The 18,179-nt window shown below is 36.9% G+C and overlaps 1 protein-coding gene across 2 annotated transcripts; it reads right to left on the bottom strand.

The window, feature by feature from the left end:
• Positions 1-407: 407 nt before the first annotated feature.
• LOC114531722 lies at positions 408-12,921 on the bottom strand. Of its 2 annotated transcripts, none has more exons than XM_028553331.1 (8): positions 11,840-12,921; positions 9,894-10,227; positions 9,453-9,687; positions 6,479-8,954; positions 5,464-5,661; positions 4,540-4,780; positions 3,790-3,860; positions 408-2,250 (listed from the first exon to the last, which is right to left on the bottom strand). In XM_028553331.1, exons 1-8 carry the CDS (start codon positions 11,939-11,941, stop codon positions 2,107-2,109), a joined length of 3,801 nt encoding a protein of 1,266 aa, XP_028409132.1. In that variant the 5' UTR covers positions 11,942-12,921; the 3' UTR covers positions 408-2,106. The 2 variants fall into 2 exon arrangements, with proteins under 2 accessions (XP_028409132.1, XP_028409133.1); XM_028553332.1 differs by lacking the exon at positions 408-2,250 and adding an exon at positions 3,133-3,485.
• Positions 12,922-18,179: the final 5,258 nt, after the last annotated feature.

Raw genomic sequence — 18,179 nt, 5'->3', positions numbered from 1 at the left:
AGCCGCTGTTTACAAAACAAATTTTACTTTGTTTAGTCATGGAAGTAGTTCAATTTAAATCTATTTAAAAAACTTACCCGCTATTACATTTTGATAGGTTGTCTCATGCAAGCGTTTTTTTTATACTTACCTATAAATTTACCTTTAATTTATCGTTGCGTCGCAATTTTTAAAAATAGTACCCCAAAAATGGCAGCATATTTGGAATTTTGGCGCTGTGTGAAAGGGTATTTATATAAAGCCAACTCTCCGGTAATTTAAAAGCTAAGTGGTTTGATTCATTCATCCACAAAGGGTTGTTTATGTATAGACGTTCATGTTTATGACCGTTGTGTGAATACAAAACACAAAGAACAGAACCTCTAAAGTAGTAAAAGGGAACTATCTTTTCCTAGATTGTTCTTTTTGTCACAATAAAAGCTTTTGTATCTTACAAACATTTTTATATGTTAGAATACGGAGGCAAGTGGCCGGAACGGGATATAGAGATACCCCACGCTTATCGAGACGGATCTCGTAACTAGCCGAGGCGGCCGAGCCTGCTAGTTCCAAGGGGCTGATTCCACGGGCGCTTTTTCTCGGCGAAGTGCGAAAAATTTCGCCTCTTTCTTCTGAATTGTGACTACTTGAGTAAATTACTTCTGCTTGATTGCTCACAACTCAAAAGGAGCAGGCGAAGTATTTTACATTTTGCGTATAAAAATTTTGCCCGTGGAATCAGGGCTTACCATCCGCCTCCAGTTTTGATCAGAGAAAACAGGCTTTGTAATAATCTCAAGGCTATATCCTTCAATATCAATTATTACCATGATAATCGCATTGATAACATCGGTCTTAATTTATTACAAATATAGCTGACTATTGCTTCTACACAACTCTATACCTTAGACATGCAAGCTAGAGTAATTACTAATAGCTATATACTATATACCGGGCTTCCCAAAAAACTGTACCGCATTTTGCGCTATTTTGTAAGACTTATTTTAGTTATGATAAAGGAGGTTTATATTTTGATACAATACTAAATTGATCGAGCTCATTAGAATAATTCAAGCTGACAAGGGTTCTGAAATTCGCTGAAGTATGTCGTTCCTCACATGCATGCATTCATAAATTGACGGATTTATATAATAATCTATTGAAAAATAACGTCAGTTAGGAAAATAACATGAAAATGCTTTTGAAAATGGTCAACACATCAGAATTTTGGTCAGCATTCTGTTAAAATTTGATACAAAACAAAAAATAAAGTGATTGCATAGGTTGTTGTATTACATGCATGGAGTAAAATAATCTGAGATATGCACTACATATGGAAAAAAAAGACTGTATGAGGTAAGTTTTTTGGGACACCACGTGTACATATTTGCTATTCAATAGTTGCCATTTCACTGAAATTTGGCTTTGCATTCTAGGAATTACATTGATACAATTTTACTACATTATACTTAACTCATTAAATATAGCTTTTTGTTTAGCGAAGGAACTGGTTGGGGGATTGATCCGTTCATAATTTTAAAACACTGATCTCAATGAACTGGATAGCAACCCCGAGTTTTCCTAACATTAGTCAAACCACTTGCAGTTTAAATTCGCCGTCAGATTATGAAGCAAATAACATCGCTAATGTAGTCCTGCTGCTAAAAAAGTTGAGTTTTGAGCTGAAATACCTGATCCGAAACGTCGGGTTCTATAACAAACTGAACCTATCACTATTCGGTGAAGAAATTTCGAGCCTTTGGCGAAACACCGGTAGCGACATTGTTTCTACATAGGAAACAACTTTAATCGTTTTTGCTCAAAATAAGTTGTATTATAGTTCACGACAGCACACACATTTCTTAATAATATTCAAAACCTTATTACAGGGATAACCGTATGTGTGTAAATATTTAGAAGAAGAGGTGCTGTGAACTACATTTTCAGTTGCATGGGAAAGTGCATTTGTTTGATATAGTAAGAATGGTTTGATATAAAAGGGTGACTTGCAAGAGAATATTCCCAAGGGATCCAATGTGATCTAAAATTATTGGATTGATTATCGCCCCATCCCTATATTATTAACACATTAATCCCGATCTAAAATGAATACTCGGGATACGTTTATTACTCGCCTACGTGTGTACTATAGATTGGTTTTCTGGCTTGAAAGTCCGCTCGTTTCATGTCCAAGCTTCGCTTTGCTGCAAGAGGTGGTTTTGGACTTCCATTCTGAAGAGCCACCACGTTCGGAAGCGTGCGTTGAGTGCCCTGAAAGTCACAGTCACATTACAATATAGTGCAGTACAAGACAAGATTTTAACCGCTATACTAGGGCGGCAGGGAGAAAGGGTGGGATAAAAATGCTGCGGGAAAGCGTGCATCTTCTGCGCTTCTGAGAATGAATTACTGCAATTGACCGTAACGAAAAAGATGGCGTCATGTACCTTTTTTATCAGTATGCATTGCAGGCATTAAGAATGACTGACTGAAACAAGATGGCAAGAAAAACACCTAATTACGTGAAATTTTAACACAGCGAAGAAAATAACTTCCTGTTTTATGCCTGTCCTTTAAAAGACGTCAGTTCGCTTTTTTAAACGATTTCCGACCGCAATGCATTCTGGTAAAATGTACTTTCGCCATCTTTTTTGTTATGGTCAATTGGTATGGACAGTTTATGTTTATGAAACACCGGCAAGGCGATAAAGCAGTTTGGTAAAGCAGTTTCTATCATAAGAGTTTATTTGATTATTCTCATTTCAATTTAACGGGGGATTAAGATAGACGTGTTTTGTTTCTTTTGTGCCTTTAGGTACAGTATTATCTTCAAAGTTACTTATTTCTTCATCTGTCACTGACAAAACAACTCCATTTTGAAAAAATTGTGGTCACTCGACCAATCAGTGCATGGCTATAATTTCTAATCATCATGCATCTTTGCAGTAAAAATTAAATTATAGCTTGGTTAAGGTTCATCCTGTTGTAAAACCGGATCATTAACAGATGATCTTTTCTGATCCGTCATAAGTGCCATTGAGAGTAAACAAAGAAGTTATATCATTATATAAAGTTGTAAATAAATAGACTAGTTAGATTAATTTAGGATTCAATAAACATTTTAGTAAGTTTAGGTTTCTTTCTGTAATTACATAGAATTCAAATACCAGCCGACAATTCCAATAATGGTGAACATTTTTATAAATCAAAGGTGAGAAGTTCATAAAATATTTATATTAAAGCGAAATAAATGTAAACTAAATTAATCGTTAAAAAACCTTTTTATGGCCGGATTCATTTACAATTTAAGGTTCATTTAGGATTGCTACGCAACCTTGTGTTACTGATTACGTTAAATTAACAACATTTCAACTAAATGAAGTTTATCATTTTATTCACACTACTCGAATTAAGGCTATAGAATTATTAAGTTATATAGAAGTTTTCTTTCGATCTTTAAGGAAAATCTCATATTTAGAGACTTTATATCCATAGCGAATATTTATCTAGACAACAAGAAATTATAGAACATGATGATCACGTGCTCCATTTGTTATATATATATATATATATATATATATATATATATATATATATATATATATATATATATATATATATCAGGGTCCCGTCTGGACGCTTTAGGTCCATGGGGCCAGGGTTGGATTCACTTGGAAGGGGGTGGGGTGGTGTGTGTCATTGATCTCTCTGGCAGAGGGTAAATAAAGTTCATAACGAAACATGGCCATAAATTTCATAGTGTAAACATGGCCACAGTATACATGATATAATGTCGTTATTCATACATACCTCACTTGATTGACGGGGCTCGACTCTCGGTGAATCAGGGCTACCAAACAATCTTTCATTTTCGTTTGACGCTGCAACAATAAAAACATTTAATAAATCTACTGGTAGCCATTCCTTAAATGCACGGAATCATAGTCAAGAAATCTTTGCTAGTACTCTCAACTTCCCTAAGGTCCACATGCATGGGGCCACTGGTGAAATGGTAAGGGTATTTTTGTATTTCTTTACTCGATTCTTATTGATGTGAATAAAAATGCTTACAGCTCTTCAAAAATAGTTGACCTCCACAGCGAAGGTGTTTTATAAAAACCGCAACACTAAATATTCATGATGTTTGATCTTTTGTGATCGAATAGAAAGCGAATATCCAATAACATTCGTCATTCAAAAGCTAATATTCCTATATTTTACACATCCTCTACAGGATGTCCCCAAAAAAGGCTAAATTTTTGCGGTATTTGTGATTTGACATAATGCTCGGTGCGCCTAGAATCTTGCCTTTAACTTAGGGTTCAATATTTACAAAGGACAATCTTTTTGAATTGTCTCTGTCCAAAAGAACTCTAATCGTAGAACTGGCTAATTTTCATTATATAGGTCGCTATTCTTTTATTGAAAAATTATTATTAAATTATTAAGTATTATTTTATTGAAAAATCAGAATGTAGGATTTGTTATATTCACTTGTGCAAAAATACTAATAGCCTTTGTCAAGTGATTACTATGAAGAATATAGCTCACGTTTTGTACCTCTTTTTGGGGAGGTCTGTGGCTGGACGGACGTTCGTCTTGGTGGCAACGGTGGAGGTGGAGCATCGTTATCTAAACCATCACCTAGCGACAGAGAGACTATCTTTCTCATTGCGAGTTCCTCATTACAATCCTCCTGAAGGTCTTCAAGTGATACAGCGTTACGAATATTCTCGCTGGAACCACTGGAATCGTTCCCAGGATCTGTCATAGTGCGAGAGACACGATATTTTGCTTTCGGCTGTAACAAGGAATCAATTGTGATTTTAAATTTCAATTTAAAATATATTTAAAGTTACGTTTGCAGTTGTTTTAATCTGAAATCATAATGGTTTTACTTCACATCCAGTTGCAATTATACTAATACATATTGCAGTAAAACGACATTGAAAAAGTGGTAGTGACCAGCACACGATAGTGACCAGCAGGCATAGGCTGAAAATGATTACACTTCAATTACAATAATTTGTGTCAAATCTGATTCAATCGACATTGTCCATACAAAACGTTTATGAACTATGAACTCGTGAAAGATGATGATTCTGTTTGGTCAGTATATATACGTACATATGTACAAAAGAAATCTGTCGAGTACGTACGGTAAAAAAATTTAAAAAACCTGCAACAAAACAGATTTCAATGTATGTTATCGAAAATATCAACAAATTTCTCGCCTTTTGCAAGTTATGTGTATGGAAATGCTCACATAACATTCATCGAAATCACTAAACCAGGAAGGTGGTAAAAATTTTTTTCGACATAACTTTAACGTTATTCGTTGCAGATCTGCATTTTCTGCGCTTATTTTAGAGAGCATGCACAAGACAAAGTTTTACTTTATTTGTAGCCAATGTGACTGCTTAATCCCAAGGCCATTGTCGCAAGCGCCCTAAAATGTACTTCAAATGAGGAAATCTTTCTAACCTGTCGTGATGAGACCATCTGCGAGAAAGCAGGGTCCGTTTGACTTCGACGTAATTTATGTAAGTTTTCCTCGGTTGGGATACCCAATGGACTGTTTCTTTGACGTGGGGGTATGGGTGGAGCGCGCGTTCTGGGCGGAATCATCGGTGGGGGTGTGCCCGGGGTGTGACAGGATGGCTGGTCTGAAGATGCTTGATCCTACGAGTGAAATAATTTAGAAAAAAACATTTACTTGCCTTAGAATTTATTGCACTTGGGCCTAATTGTAAATCTAACTTCACCCAGATTACTTTGTACAAGCTTCATAATTTATGTTATCATGCAGACGGACATAATAAAACCCTTTACCAAAATCCTATCGCATCCACAGGATAAATTGCATGATTTTACAAAAGTAATCTCAACATTTACAAATCAAAACTACTGAACTGGTTTGTAAAAACATTAAAAGTATATCTACAGTAACTCTAATCCCGACTGGGAGCAACTATCCAATGTTCCTCAGAACCTAAGTTTGGCTATTTTAAATGCCACTCAAAACACACAGACGATGAGAAATTAGATATTGAATAAATTCGCTGCACATTTTCAAAGCTTTTTCTAAATAAACTGGAAAATAAGGCCTTTGGTGCCTCGTGTTCAAGGAATATATGTATTTATGTTACTATGAATATGAAATAGTGTAGGGCTTCCTGCTATTAAATATCTGGAGCTTTCATAGTGGAAAGACGGTACTGGTCAGCTGATAATGTTTTAGTAGAAAGCGTGATTACAAACTACCAGAAACCTTTCTAAAGGCCCGTTTACACTTGCCATTTTTGCTGCGATTTTCTTCTTTTGATGGATGTGAACGAGTAATAAGTTACGAATGGCCTAACTAATTCACTCGTTCATAGCTATCATAACGGGCCTTAAAGAATCCAGAGACCTATACTTTATATGTGTTACTTTATATGCAATGCAAATTTATCTTTCAGTAAAACAGTCCCCGGCCTAAGAAAGGCTATACACATACCTCAACTTCAGGTAATGTCGGTAAAGTCAATCCAGAATTCTTACGAGGAACTTTCTCACAATCCTGTGCATCAGCGGTCAAGGTATCCTGGCCTGTCTCGTTTCCACAAATTAGAGGTGGGGAAGACTTTGACCTCTCTAGAGGGTTACACTCTTGCGCGGAAGGCGTTTTTGTTGAAGTTAAGGAAACAGTCCTGTTTTGGGAGGCCACACCTTCGGACAGACCACTATCGCTAAGACTCGTCGCTAATGGGTTCTTCCCGGATATGCCATCATCGTAACTTCGTTCTTCTCCCTCAATTGAAACAGCGGCTATTGCCCGTAGGGGGGAAGGGGCTATGCCAAGACCACTTCGCTTAGGATCCATCTTAGGGCTATGAAGGCCTAACTCAGACGCGGTAGTCCGAAAACTCTTCAAAAAAGAAGGTTCGGGCGTTGTCGAAGGACGCTCAGGCTTTATGAAATTCAAGTCCTTTTTATCTATTTTCCCCTCCAAACTTCGTCTTTTTCCTCTGATTATATCAAAAAGCCCCATTTTTTCCTTGCTTTTAGGGCTCTTTGCATCCTGTTTGGTCACGGGATTATTACACTGGGGACAAACCTTACTTCGAAGACTCGGTCTCAACGAGGATCGTTTTTTTGAACGCTTATGCCAACCGCAGTTCGAGCAAATATACTTCACTTCAACTGCACTGCTGTTCTTTTTCTCCGATCTTGGAAGCTGACTAACCCCTTGTATTGGATTCTCGAGTTGAAAAATTATTTGGTCTTGGTTATAGGGGATCTCTCTCGTTAGAGGTGGGTGTCTATTAGAGGTTGGCGTTAATGCTTGAGGGTTGGTTAAGGACTGCTGAAAGGCTCGTAACAAAGCAGGGTCCATCCCCGCGAGGTTCGGGTTTAGAATCAAATCTCCTTCGGTGTGACTACGGTCTCGCTTCTCAGATGAGGAAAGGTTCTTCGGAGAGACTTCGCTATGGTCCGACGTATCGTCGTCGCTAAAATCACGCATGTGTTCGCTTTCGGAAGTAGACGACGAATCGCCAGAATTATCAACTAAATTGTTTGCTTCATCACTATGCCAACTTCTTGCTCTCGTCCTACTTTCGTTGACATCGCTGTCCGTCGGGAGCCCCTCGGTCTTTGTCGGAAGAGTGGCGGATTTTGAGGCAACTAAGGCAGATTTTGCTGGAGGAACAGGTGGATTTAAAGCTAAGTAATCTTTTGACATTAGAGAATCGTCGTCCGACTTGGGGGAAACCTCATTAGACGGCAGTGTATCGGAATTTCCCGAAGCGACTACTACAGTTGACGGAATGGCATCGGGGTTTGTCGGCAGACCATCAGATTTCGTTGATTCTTCTGTGAAGACCTCAACAACAATACCGTTCTCTCGTTCTTGAAAAACATCACACTCACTGCTTAGACTACTGTAGTCTGTGCTTGTCTGTGAGGTCACACTTTGTGGCCATCTTGGAGACGGGGAATTTACACTTGCTGTGCTCTCGCGTGTTTGCCGCAGCTCGTGACAGACATCACGTGAATCATTATGGCATGTCACGTGAACTTCAGGTTGTGGCGAATCATGAGTTTGCGAAACATTTTCTTTAGATGACTCGTGACGAGTATCCCCATTTTCTTCACGTGAGTCTAATTGTTGTTCACGTGTCACTAAACCCTGATCATGGGACTCGAAATGCTGCTCACGTAATTCAAATTTTTTTCGATTTTCATCAACATCGATGTAGATCTCGTCGGAATCACCGCGTGATATAGACCTATTAGTTGACTTAGAGGTCGATTCGTCGTCTGGTAAGACTTCTATATATGATGGATCACCAGAAACGTTGGTGCCCGTAGCCCCCAAGTCGCCGTCACCTATTACATCAATATAATGTTGACTGCTTTCTTCTTCATTCAAAACGTCTAAATAGGTATGATCGTTGTGTTCCGGTATAGTGTCCGGTAACACATCAATATAACCGCTGGCCGATTCAGAGTCTGGCAGCACCGAAATATAGCCCTCGTGGCTTTCTGAAGGATCGTATAATCCAAAAGGAGTATCGTTAGATTTTGGCGATCTTGCCGAACTGAGACTTGAACGTGAGTTGAGTCTCATGCGATTTTCTTCGACCTTTCTAGGGTCAGTAAATATATCAACGTATCCATCTTTTTGTTCGATATAATGTGCGTAGTTCGTGGGCGGGTCATACTTGTGGAATGGTATTGAGCCCTCCCTTGATGGGAACGTTGGTCGTCGGGTATTTGGTACGGGTGCACTATGCGATCTCTGGTTGGGGGAGAAATAACCTCGAGAAGACTCAGGACTTGAGCTATACAAATCGTTCTCGACATGAAAGCTGTCTTGTGAGCTCATTTTCCTAAGATACGTTCGTTTCGTATTTTGGCTAATTAGGTTCTTTATTTGATCGCCGTAAGGCGTATAGAAATTGAATGTCCCTTGACCAGTGGAACTTCGCCTAAAAAACAACAAATCATGTTACATGTATTAACTAACACAAGTTAATCCGGGTGTTCTAAAGATATTTTTCATAGAAATCTAGGAAGATCGACTGTGGATTATATCCACAATTTCCGCATACTTCGAATTCTTCTGAAAATAAACTCTCTCTCATCCTTGCTTAGACGTATACCGAACCAAAAGGGTGTTTTCGATATTCTATATAATTATGAAATGCAGCAGTTCAAAATGTAAATAAAACTTTGTTGATTCGGACTGTGCACGAGCTTAAGATAGCTATAGACGAAAGTCGAGTATATCGATTAAAATGTATTCTCTTTTAATTCTTCAACGTGAAATTTGAAATTATTTAGGCAAAGAACTGTTTGCAAACAATTTTGTACAGCCTCTTTGATTTTAAAACTATCAAGTCCCTAAGTCCCTTCAGGATGGAATACGTCACCCAAAATCATCTAGACAAGGATGGAAACAGTATGTCTTGCACAGCTGCACTCACCTGCCTGTATCAATGGACAGCAATTTTTGCGAAGGGTTCTGTTCTAAAGGTCGACTCTCATAACTCTTGATGTTTTCTAACAACCAACTTGCTACAATTTTCTGTTCACCTCGAGTATCAACTGTTATGAGTGCAATTACTTCTGGACCCACAATCATGGTAAAATCATGACTAAGGTTTTTGAAGTTGTCTTGACCAGCACAACACATGTAGTCTTTTAGTTTAACTGGAAATACTGGATAAATTTTAATTAAACAATATTAATTATCAGTTTGTAGGAACACAACATGCATTTATTTCCTCAAAGCTTCTGCTCTGTAAATCCTGGAATTCATCAGCGCAAATACATTTGGTGATACATAATTTGAACTCTTATATCTTTGAAGACATATATAAAGACAATATAAAGACAAAATTTTGAAACAAAGATCCCACACTAACCATTCTTGCTGCTGCTGCTCTCGTGTGTTGATGGTGGTGCAGTTGGGTTTGACTTCTTACCATTTTGCAAGCATTGATTTAGGGCTTTCACCCATTCACAACGTTCATTCTCATTCTTCGCAGCCATCTGAAGCTGGCTTTGTCCACCACCAAACAAAATAAATGCATAGGTATAGTCTTTACCCATGTCAACTGGTCCAATATAATCAATTCCGTCAAGTTTTCTTTTTGTTGTATTTTTGTGTGATATGAATGCTTCATAACTTTCATACCATTCTAAGCAAATTCCATCTCCATATGACTTGCGCAAGACAACATATTTCTGCTGCCATGACTAATGAGAAAATTGAGTTCAAAGTTTGATACTAAATTAAATAAGATTTGATAGCCTGGTTATTGTATAGGGTTTTCAAAGGTTTGGTAAACCAGAAATAATTGTTATTTACATTGTCGATGTTACATTTTGGAGTGATGCATGATGCATTGTTATTTGTGATGGTCTGTTGTATGTTCTGATTTATTAGGCTTTTTGTGCCCGACAGGATTGATTGACAACATCTTATTTGAAAGAACTTTGAAACTATCAATAAAATATTCTTATGGAAACTATGGAAACACCATATTTCTACTAAAAGCAACAAGTTGTTATGATGATGCATGGTTCCAGCTTGGCAGTATAAAATTACTTCTAGTTTGCCAGACACATGGCATAAGACGTTCAAACGTTCCTATTGTTTTAGAAAGTTGAAACTGCAACCAAAAACCAAGTCTCAGGTTCATATTAATAACTGGTTAGTCAAAATACAAAATAGTGTGACCTCACCAGACTATACTATATAAACCTAAATATGCCATTTCTAAGGCCAGCTTTAAATTAAAGACGTAAATAGTCATGTAGAAGTACTAAAAATGCCAGGTTTTAAATTCATCTAAGAATAGTGTCAATCATACAATCAAACAGCCTGCATCCCCTGACATACCATGCCTCAAATTGATCTGTAGTTGTCTTGTTGCCATGCATTTTTTTCTGCCTTCCTGAATGAGGAAGGTAAATCCAACAACAATCTGGCTACTCTATCCTCACCCTTTTTTCATTCAAGCTGGATTGAGTCACCTTTCAATTAAAGCCCCCTACATGTATGCTTTTTGTCACTTTATATGGTAAAAGCAAAGTGCTGCATTACATCTGAATATAATCCTCTCCTTGTGACTTGAATATTTTTAAATTCTAAGAATGGCAGGAGGCTTAATGTGTTAAAAATCATTTGATTTTAACAACCTGTTGACTTTACATGTCACGTTTACAAGAAACAAGGCAATATGTAACAATTATGGCTACTTGAAAGCGACTTTCCAAATTGACCTAGCACACGTACGCTTGCAAATTAAACTTTGATTCGCCGAAATATTGCCAAATAAAGCAGGAAATATAAACAATAAAATCACGCTTTGTTTAATGTCAAAATTGAAAACTACAGTATTTAAATGATACATACTAAGTCTAAATCGGTTGCAATGCGAAATTTTTTGAATACCTTGATGAAATTAGTCTGCTAATGGCGTACTTTTGCAAAATATCACTATGGCGTTGACATTTACAAGATTTTATCTGACAGAAGTCAACTAATAGCTTGTTTATGTATAGAAATAACAAAAAATGTTTCAAAACATAAGGTACATGTATGAAATAAAAATAATCTAAAACATATAAAATGTTGTTTTATATTTAGCTCTTGAAATTTTGAAGCACAAAACAAAAGAACCATTTTACAAAAATGTACATGGATAATTTAACAATTGATAAGTTGGCGGATTTTCTTCGTTTATTCAAACCACACGATGTATAAAGACGCACCTATTTTGATTCTGGCAGTTAAATATATTCAATAGCTTAAATCTACAATGACGTTTTAATACGTGCATAAGGCATAATAAATTTATAATACCTTTTCCTTGGGCTTCAAAACAGACACATTCTTCTTAATGTGCAAATAACCTTCTTTTTGAACTGTGATACTTTTGGAGCATCTTTGGCCTCGAAATGCCATAATTCGGCGTTAATAATCTTGTACTTTCTTGGTAAAATCCAGTATTAAAAACGACGAAATTCAAGATGAAATAAAGCTCACAGACATTTTACGGTCTTCGAAATCGAATCGATCGGTCATATTACGTAAACATAATTGTAGTAGAAGCGCTACTAATTATTGTCCCAGATGAAGTTCTCGTTGTAAACTCACGATAATTGTTTAATAATATATTGTAGAAGTTACACTTCTCACTATCCACAAACTGGATGCTGTTTTTCCTTTCCTATAGAAACGAATCCAGACGATTTACGAGGCAAAATTCACCCACACTGTCACAAGATATGGATAGACCAAGAAGTTAAAAGGCGAACGCTCTTGCTAAATCGTTCCAGTAATCTTTGCGATTAAACAAAATATGGTCGAAATTATCAGCTGTACAAAGCGTTATCGTGTCCTCCAAGTTATCATGAAGACAATCCTTGGGTCTTTATATCATAATATGATACAAAAGTAATGTACTCCAACTCTTTATATTACACAGCCTTTATTTGTAACTTCGACCTGTTAAACAAAATATACTCCCTTCTATAAAAGCAATAGCGTGCAAGCTATTATTAAAATGCCAACTTTCGATGAATTATTAAGCACTTTAAATATCCAAAAATGTCCACAGAAATGCGATAAACTCGGTAGCTGAAATCACGATCTTCTTGCAGGGTTGAATGCGTCGAATGTTAGTCAACAAAACACATTACGTTTGATCCGAGTACAAAATGGCTTTAAAAGTCTCCTTTCGGCGTTCAATTCAGTCAAGATCTTTTAATCTAACGCCTCCAAAACATCACCAAACACGTAGTACGTCCTTCTTATCAATCTGCGTGACTTTCACCTAAAACCAGGCTTGTTTTGAAGTAAAAACCGATATGTTTGGTTCGAAACTTCGGCAACACAGAATATATCGGAATGAAGAGCTCGGCGCAAAACCGGAACACAGTCGGACATATCCGCTTTCCCTACCGACCGCTTTATATTGTTAGTTGAACTAGCAAGTTCCGGTTCAAACGGCTCAACAATACATTCGATTTGCTGGGATGATTTCCCATGGTTCTTTAGGTAGAGGAATATAAACTCTATAAATTCTAACTGGATTGCTCTACAAATCTAAACGTCTATTTTTTTCTAGTGGTGTCGTGTTATCATACGCGGTTGATTCGGTAACTGTTCAGCTGGGGATGTTCTGATTGTTGATAAGCCTGACTAAAATGATTCTTTCGACTTCAAGTAAACTGAAAAGCTAAAAGGAGTAACCTCGTGGACAGGAAAACATAAATCCACACCATGTAAAAAATTAGGAGCCCCTTCGAGAAATCTAAATAGCTAATGGAATCTGTAGCTTGACTAACGCCTTGTTAGTGCAGAAACCTGTATATTTTTTCTTTGGTGCAGAACCCTTTATATTTTTGGCAGGATATTACTGTAACTTGCACACTAAATTTAGTATATGACCGATCGTACAGTCACTACAGTGGACAGTCATTGTGGGAGAGTGTCATTTGGCAATACATTACTTATTTACTAAACACAAGCGTTTATGCTTGTGTCAACATTTCTGAAGTTGACTACCATCTGTTGCCCCGTAACCATTTATTATTCAAAAGCGTGAAGGTGATAAATAGGGCTTTCTCGAAACAGATAGCAGGCGTGATAACTATATTTTTGAAATCTTACATAATATATCGCCTACGCACTTCTCAATAGTTACTATACTCGTAGTAAATGCTTCGAATACGCATGCGTAGCATAACATCCACTTGACTTAATCTTTACAGTTGAATAATGCAATCAACAAATATGGCTCGCTTATGGATGGCGCAATCGATAGTTCAGAAGCTATAGAACTGCACAGTCGCATAACCACAGAGACACGCGTGTAAATTCTTTTGATTTATATGTTTTTTTATTATACATAACACATTCTTAACACGAATGGGAAAGACTTGAGAAAATAGAGTTATTACCATAACCCATTTTTATGTTTTAAACCAATATTGCTTTAGATGGTTTTCATGCATGTACGTCATAGGTCCGTCATATTGGCGCAATTTTGAAAAATAACCATGAGTATTATGGTCTGAGAACAGCGGAACCGCCGACGAAATATCCTATAACGGCCGATATATCCTATAACGTCACAAGACAACCATCTATTTCACAGTGCGTCATTCCACTGAAGGAAAAAACCATTCCCCCTTCTTGCCATACAAATTATCCTTCTCTTGCTTTTGTTAAACTAAACTTTAATAGGCATTCTTACTAGAACCGCTTTTATGTTTCTGTTCTGTTTAAAAGCTGCTTTAAATTAACTGGTTAGCATTGTAGCTATAAAAGATGAGTGTATTCCTGAAAATACCACCAATTTATGGTAGAAACTAAAATAGGAAGAAAATAAGGTCAATATACGTATATACGATATCAATTTACGTAAGTAAATCAACCAATAACAGTTTTTAAAAGTGTTATTTAATCTATTTCTACGTTTGCATATGATTTGACTGCCATTAGGTTCCGCTTTTCAGAATGCTTATCATCTTTATTGTGTGACAGGGTAGCTATAGAAGTATGAGCTGTGCACGTGTCAAGAAACAAAAATGACAGCAATTGCAATCGAAAGAAAGCATTTTTGCATAAACCTGCAATGAATTACGTAGCATACAAAAGACAGATTTCACTCATTTACTTATTTTGAATTCCACAGGATTTTCGGACAGCGAAAATATTCCTGAACTTAGCTTTCTTCAATTCTGGTCTGACCCGAGGCTTTGTTTACGAGTTACGAAATCGATTGCGATTTCATTATTTTTTGAACTTCCTCATATATTGAAGATGTCTCTAATGAAAATTCAACATACTTCTGTCAAACGTTTCGAGAAATGACGTGTAATTAAACTTAAACTCTACTTGTCCCACCTTTCTTCCATGACAATGAAAAGGCAAAGCAGTCTAAGTTTCAGCACTTTAGATTTTTATGCTGACGTTTTGTGGAGATATACCGAACCATAGATCCAGACATCTTCTGACGTCATCACGAATAACCACCTTAGATGACCTTGACGTTGCTAGTTAACCTCTGTCGATTAATTCACATTAGAAACGATGTTTTGTGAAAAGTCGTTTGCGATTAACCATATAAATTGTGAAGTCAAAATTATCAAATTATATTTCAAACCGTGTGAAAATCTATTGATGTGTTTTCGTAGGAAGCACAGCAGACGGTGTCCAATTTTCAGGAAATGAACAACATTGATAAACTTTACAGACAGCCGATGTGAATGTAATTACTTTCCGATTATCAAGCACGTGGCGGAATTGACGTCAAACAACGTCTGCCGAGATAGCCCCGGTTTGAAAACAAAGCGAGTATAAAACTGACACAAGTTCACACAACCATACATTTCTGACTCATTATTAGAAATCGTTTTGTAGCATACTGATCGATAAAGGACGACCTTAACTGGACCTCTGTGGAAAACAGTTTAGAACTGATATCTAGCATAAACAAAGACAGTTTTGTTTAGGTCCCCTCTCGAAGCGATCTGGTAGATAAAGAATGACGTAAGAGCTATTCTACCTCAGCAGAGAACAATTTAGGAATGATATGCAGAATAAAGTTTGCGTAGTTAAATAAGTTAATGAAAACAAAAAGATCGAGCGACTAGCTTCCATTTGCTGATTTGTTAGTAATTATCGAGGTAATCATCAATTAAGCATGAATCTGTATTTGTCCTTAGTTTTCTGCGATCAAATAAGACTACTCACACCATAGAAACATTACTTATACCACTATTATTACTTCGACCACCTAGACAAGTAACAACATTCACATCCAATCGGAAACTGGGCTTTATCTCTAATAGGCTCTTAGAAGGTTTCTGACCTCAGCAGTGCGTGGGATGGGATCTGAATGATAACATAGACTTTGTAGACGTGACATAACGCCCCTGCGTTTCCTAATGTTTACGTTTTGTTTACATCCCAACGAGACAAAATAACTCGACAAATATTGGTACACTATGCGAGTGAAAAGCACGTTCTTTCAGATTGATCCAACCGTACTTAAACCAAATCTGCGAGAAATTCTCCAAATCAGACCGCTAGACTGAGAATCTCAGAGATAAGAAGATGTATACTAATTTGTACAATGTCTATACCACATTTGACTCACATTAGTCACATACACTACCAAATTTGGAGACAAGATGGCTGTTCACGAAACAACTTTTCGGTTTGATTTATAGGGCTGTTAAAGTCACGGGTTAAAACCAACATCTCCATTTAGGAACATACATGAACTATCTTTGTATAGGAGATAGAATCATTGGCATGCTAATTTCAGGGAGAATTAAGGTAAATTACAGTTATAGGTAATTAAAACAACAGGGACTCGTCAGGATCTTAACCATGATCTAACTATGAGACTTTAATTAAGAAATCCGACTTAAGAACACTTACTACATACAGTAACTCCACATATACATGACTCAAATCAAGAAATTCTACTCAAGGACATGTACTACAGTGACTCGTCATGATTTTAACTAGGAACACCTACGGTCACTTGCCGTGACTCAAATTAATTAAGAGATTCCATCCAAGGACATGTATACTACAGTAACTTGTCATGATTTTAACCAAGAACACCTACGATCCGACTTAAGTAACTTGCCATGACTCAAATTAAGAGATTCCATCCAAAGACATATATACTACAGTAACTTGTCATGATTTTGACCAAGAACACAAACGATCCTACTTAAGTAACTTGCCATGACTCAAATTAAGAGATTCCAGCCTTTCCACTCAAAGGCATGTACTACATGTAGTAATTCGGCATGATTTTAACCAAGAATATACGTACTTAAGTAACTTGCCAATAACTCAAATCAAGAAATTCCACTCATGATCATCTACTACAGTATTTCGTCATGATTTGAACCATGCCTAACTCGAAGATGAGTTCTGTCACAACATTCGATGTTAACTATAACGCAGGGGCCAACATCCAACTAGAGCACTATAGACGTTTACCTACATATTGAACTGATTTTTTTTTACTGGAGAGGATGTCGACGCGGGGAAAAAACAGTTTATCCATCGGAACAAACTATCTTTGCCATCTTTGCCCGCATGCACATGCACATAATCCGTTTGTTGATCTATTAAGCTGTATGAATCAACATGTGACATTATAAAGAATATATAAACCGACTTTTACCTTTAAAAGTGAGTCTTTATTTCTTCAGTGATGTGATACAAATTTTGCTCTGTACAACAATTTACAATATATAGAAAACGATATTTGAGGCGGTGGCGATTTTTTAGACTTTCAAGGTGCATTAAGAAGTAAGAACATAATCTGGTCAACCTTCACGATGGACATTGATAGAGGAACGATTTAGTGAGTGTTAACTGGTAAGCCAGGGGATAAGAATAGAATTCTAGGATCACGGAGGAGGAGGAGGAGCTTCCTTCTTGAACCCAAATAGGGAAATTGTTTGGGCCTGACACTTTCTAGTCTGTCGGAGCTCCGAAAATGCAATTAAATCACCAACTACAGTTAAAAATGTTTCTCATACAAATTTGGGGAAAGGCTCCGATCCCCCCCTCCGCGGTCCATGGAGGTCACTTTCCATTGAAAGTTGACCACTATGTGCTGTTACACAACGATGATGGTGAACAATGATGAAACTGTAGCCTAGCTTGGGCTCAGTGATTACAAGCCTATATTCTTGTAATAAAGGTTATAATCTTCAAGCTTGAGAGGACTAATTGTTTTAGTATAATTTCAGTATTGGAAAACTTTATAAATCAATGAAACTATGCCTATAAACCGTGTTTATTTTACAACCTTTAATTGCCTAAATGGTAGACTGCCGTGTTTTAGTCACGCGAAACTTGACGTGAGACTTTAATATACATGTGTATCGCACGACCTAAAACATTAAAAGGCAGAAAAGGTGATCGAATCGCTTGAAGGTGATACTAAATGTCTCGCATTTTATGACGAATATAGTGCATGTAAACGAATAGTTTATTATAGATTGAAACAATAGTGTTATTGTTTTTGCTCCTCCCTGTTGTGGCCATGGCATACAGCCAGGCACTTTTGAGTTGTACGAACATCTTTTCTAAAAATATATTGCTTCTTTCACATTACCTCAAAATAATTTTATATCACATTTTTGTTGTTTTCTTTGTT

Source organism: Dendronephthya gigantea, unplaced genomic scaffold (assembly GCF_004324835.1).
Source record: "Dendronephthya gigantea isolate DGI-Jeju-01 unplaced genomic scaffold, DenGig_1.0 000074F, whole genome shotgun sequence".
In the NCBI taxonomy this organism is placed as follows: Eukaryota; Metazoa; Cnidaria; class Anthozoa; order Malacalcyonacea; family Nephtheidae; genus Dendronephthya; species Dendronephthya gigantea.
Note: the sequence above shows the minus strand (reverse complement) of the source record. Positions and strands in the feature narration are given on the sequence as shown.

Excerpts from the sequence above, each read along its gene's own strand:
- LOC114531722 (XM_028553331.1), bottom strand. The coding sequence starts at position 11,941 with ATGGCATTTCGAGGCCAAAGATGCTCCAAAAGTATCACAGTTCAAAAA. Across the intron at positions 10,228-11,839 it reads TTTTGAAGCCCAAGGAAAAG|TCATGGCAGCAGAAATATGT; the intron begins GTATTATAAATT and ends TTTTCTCATTAG. Across the intron at positions 3,861-4,539 it reads ACAGACCTCCCCAAAAAGAG|CGTCAAACGAAAATGAAAGA; the intron begins GTACAAAACGTG and ends TTATTGTTGCAG.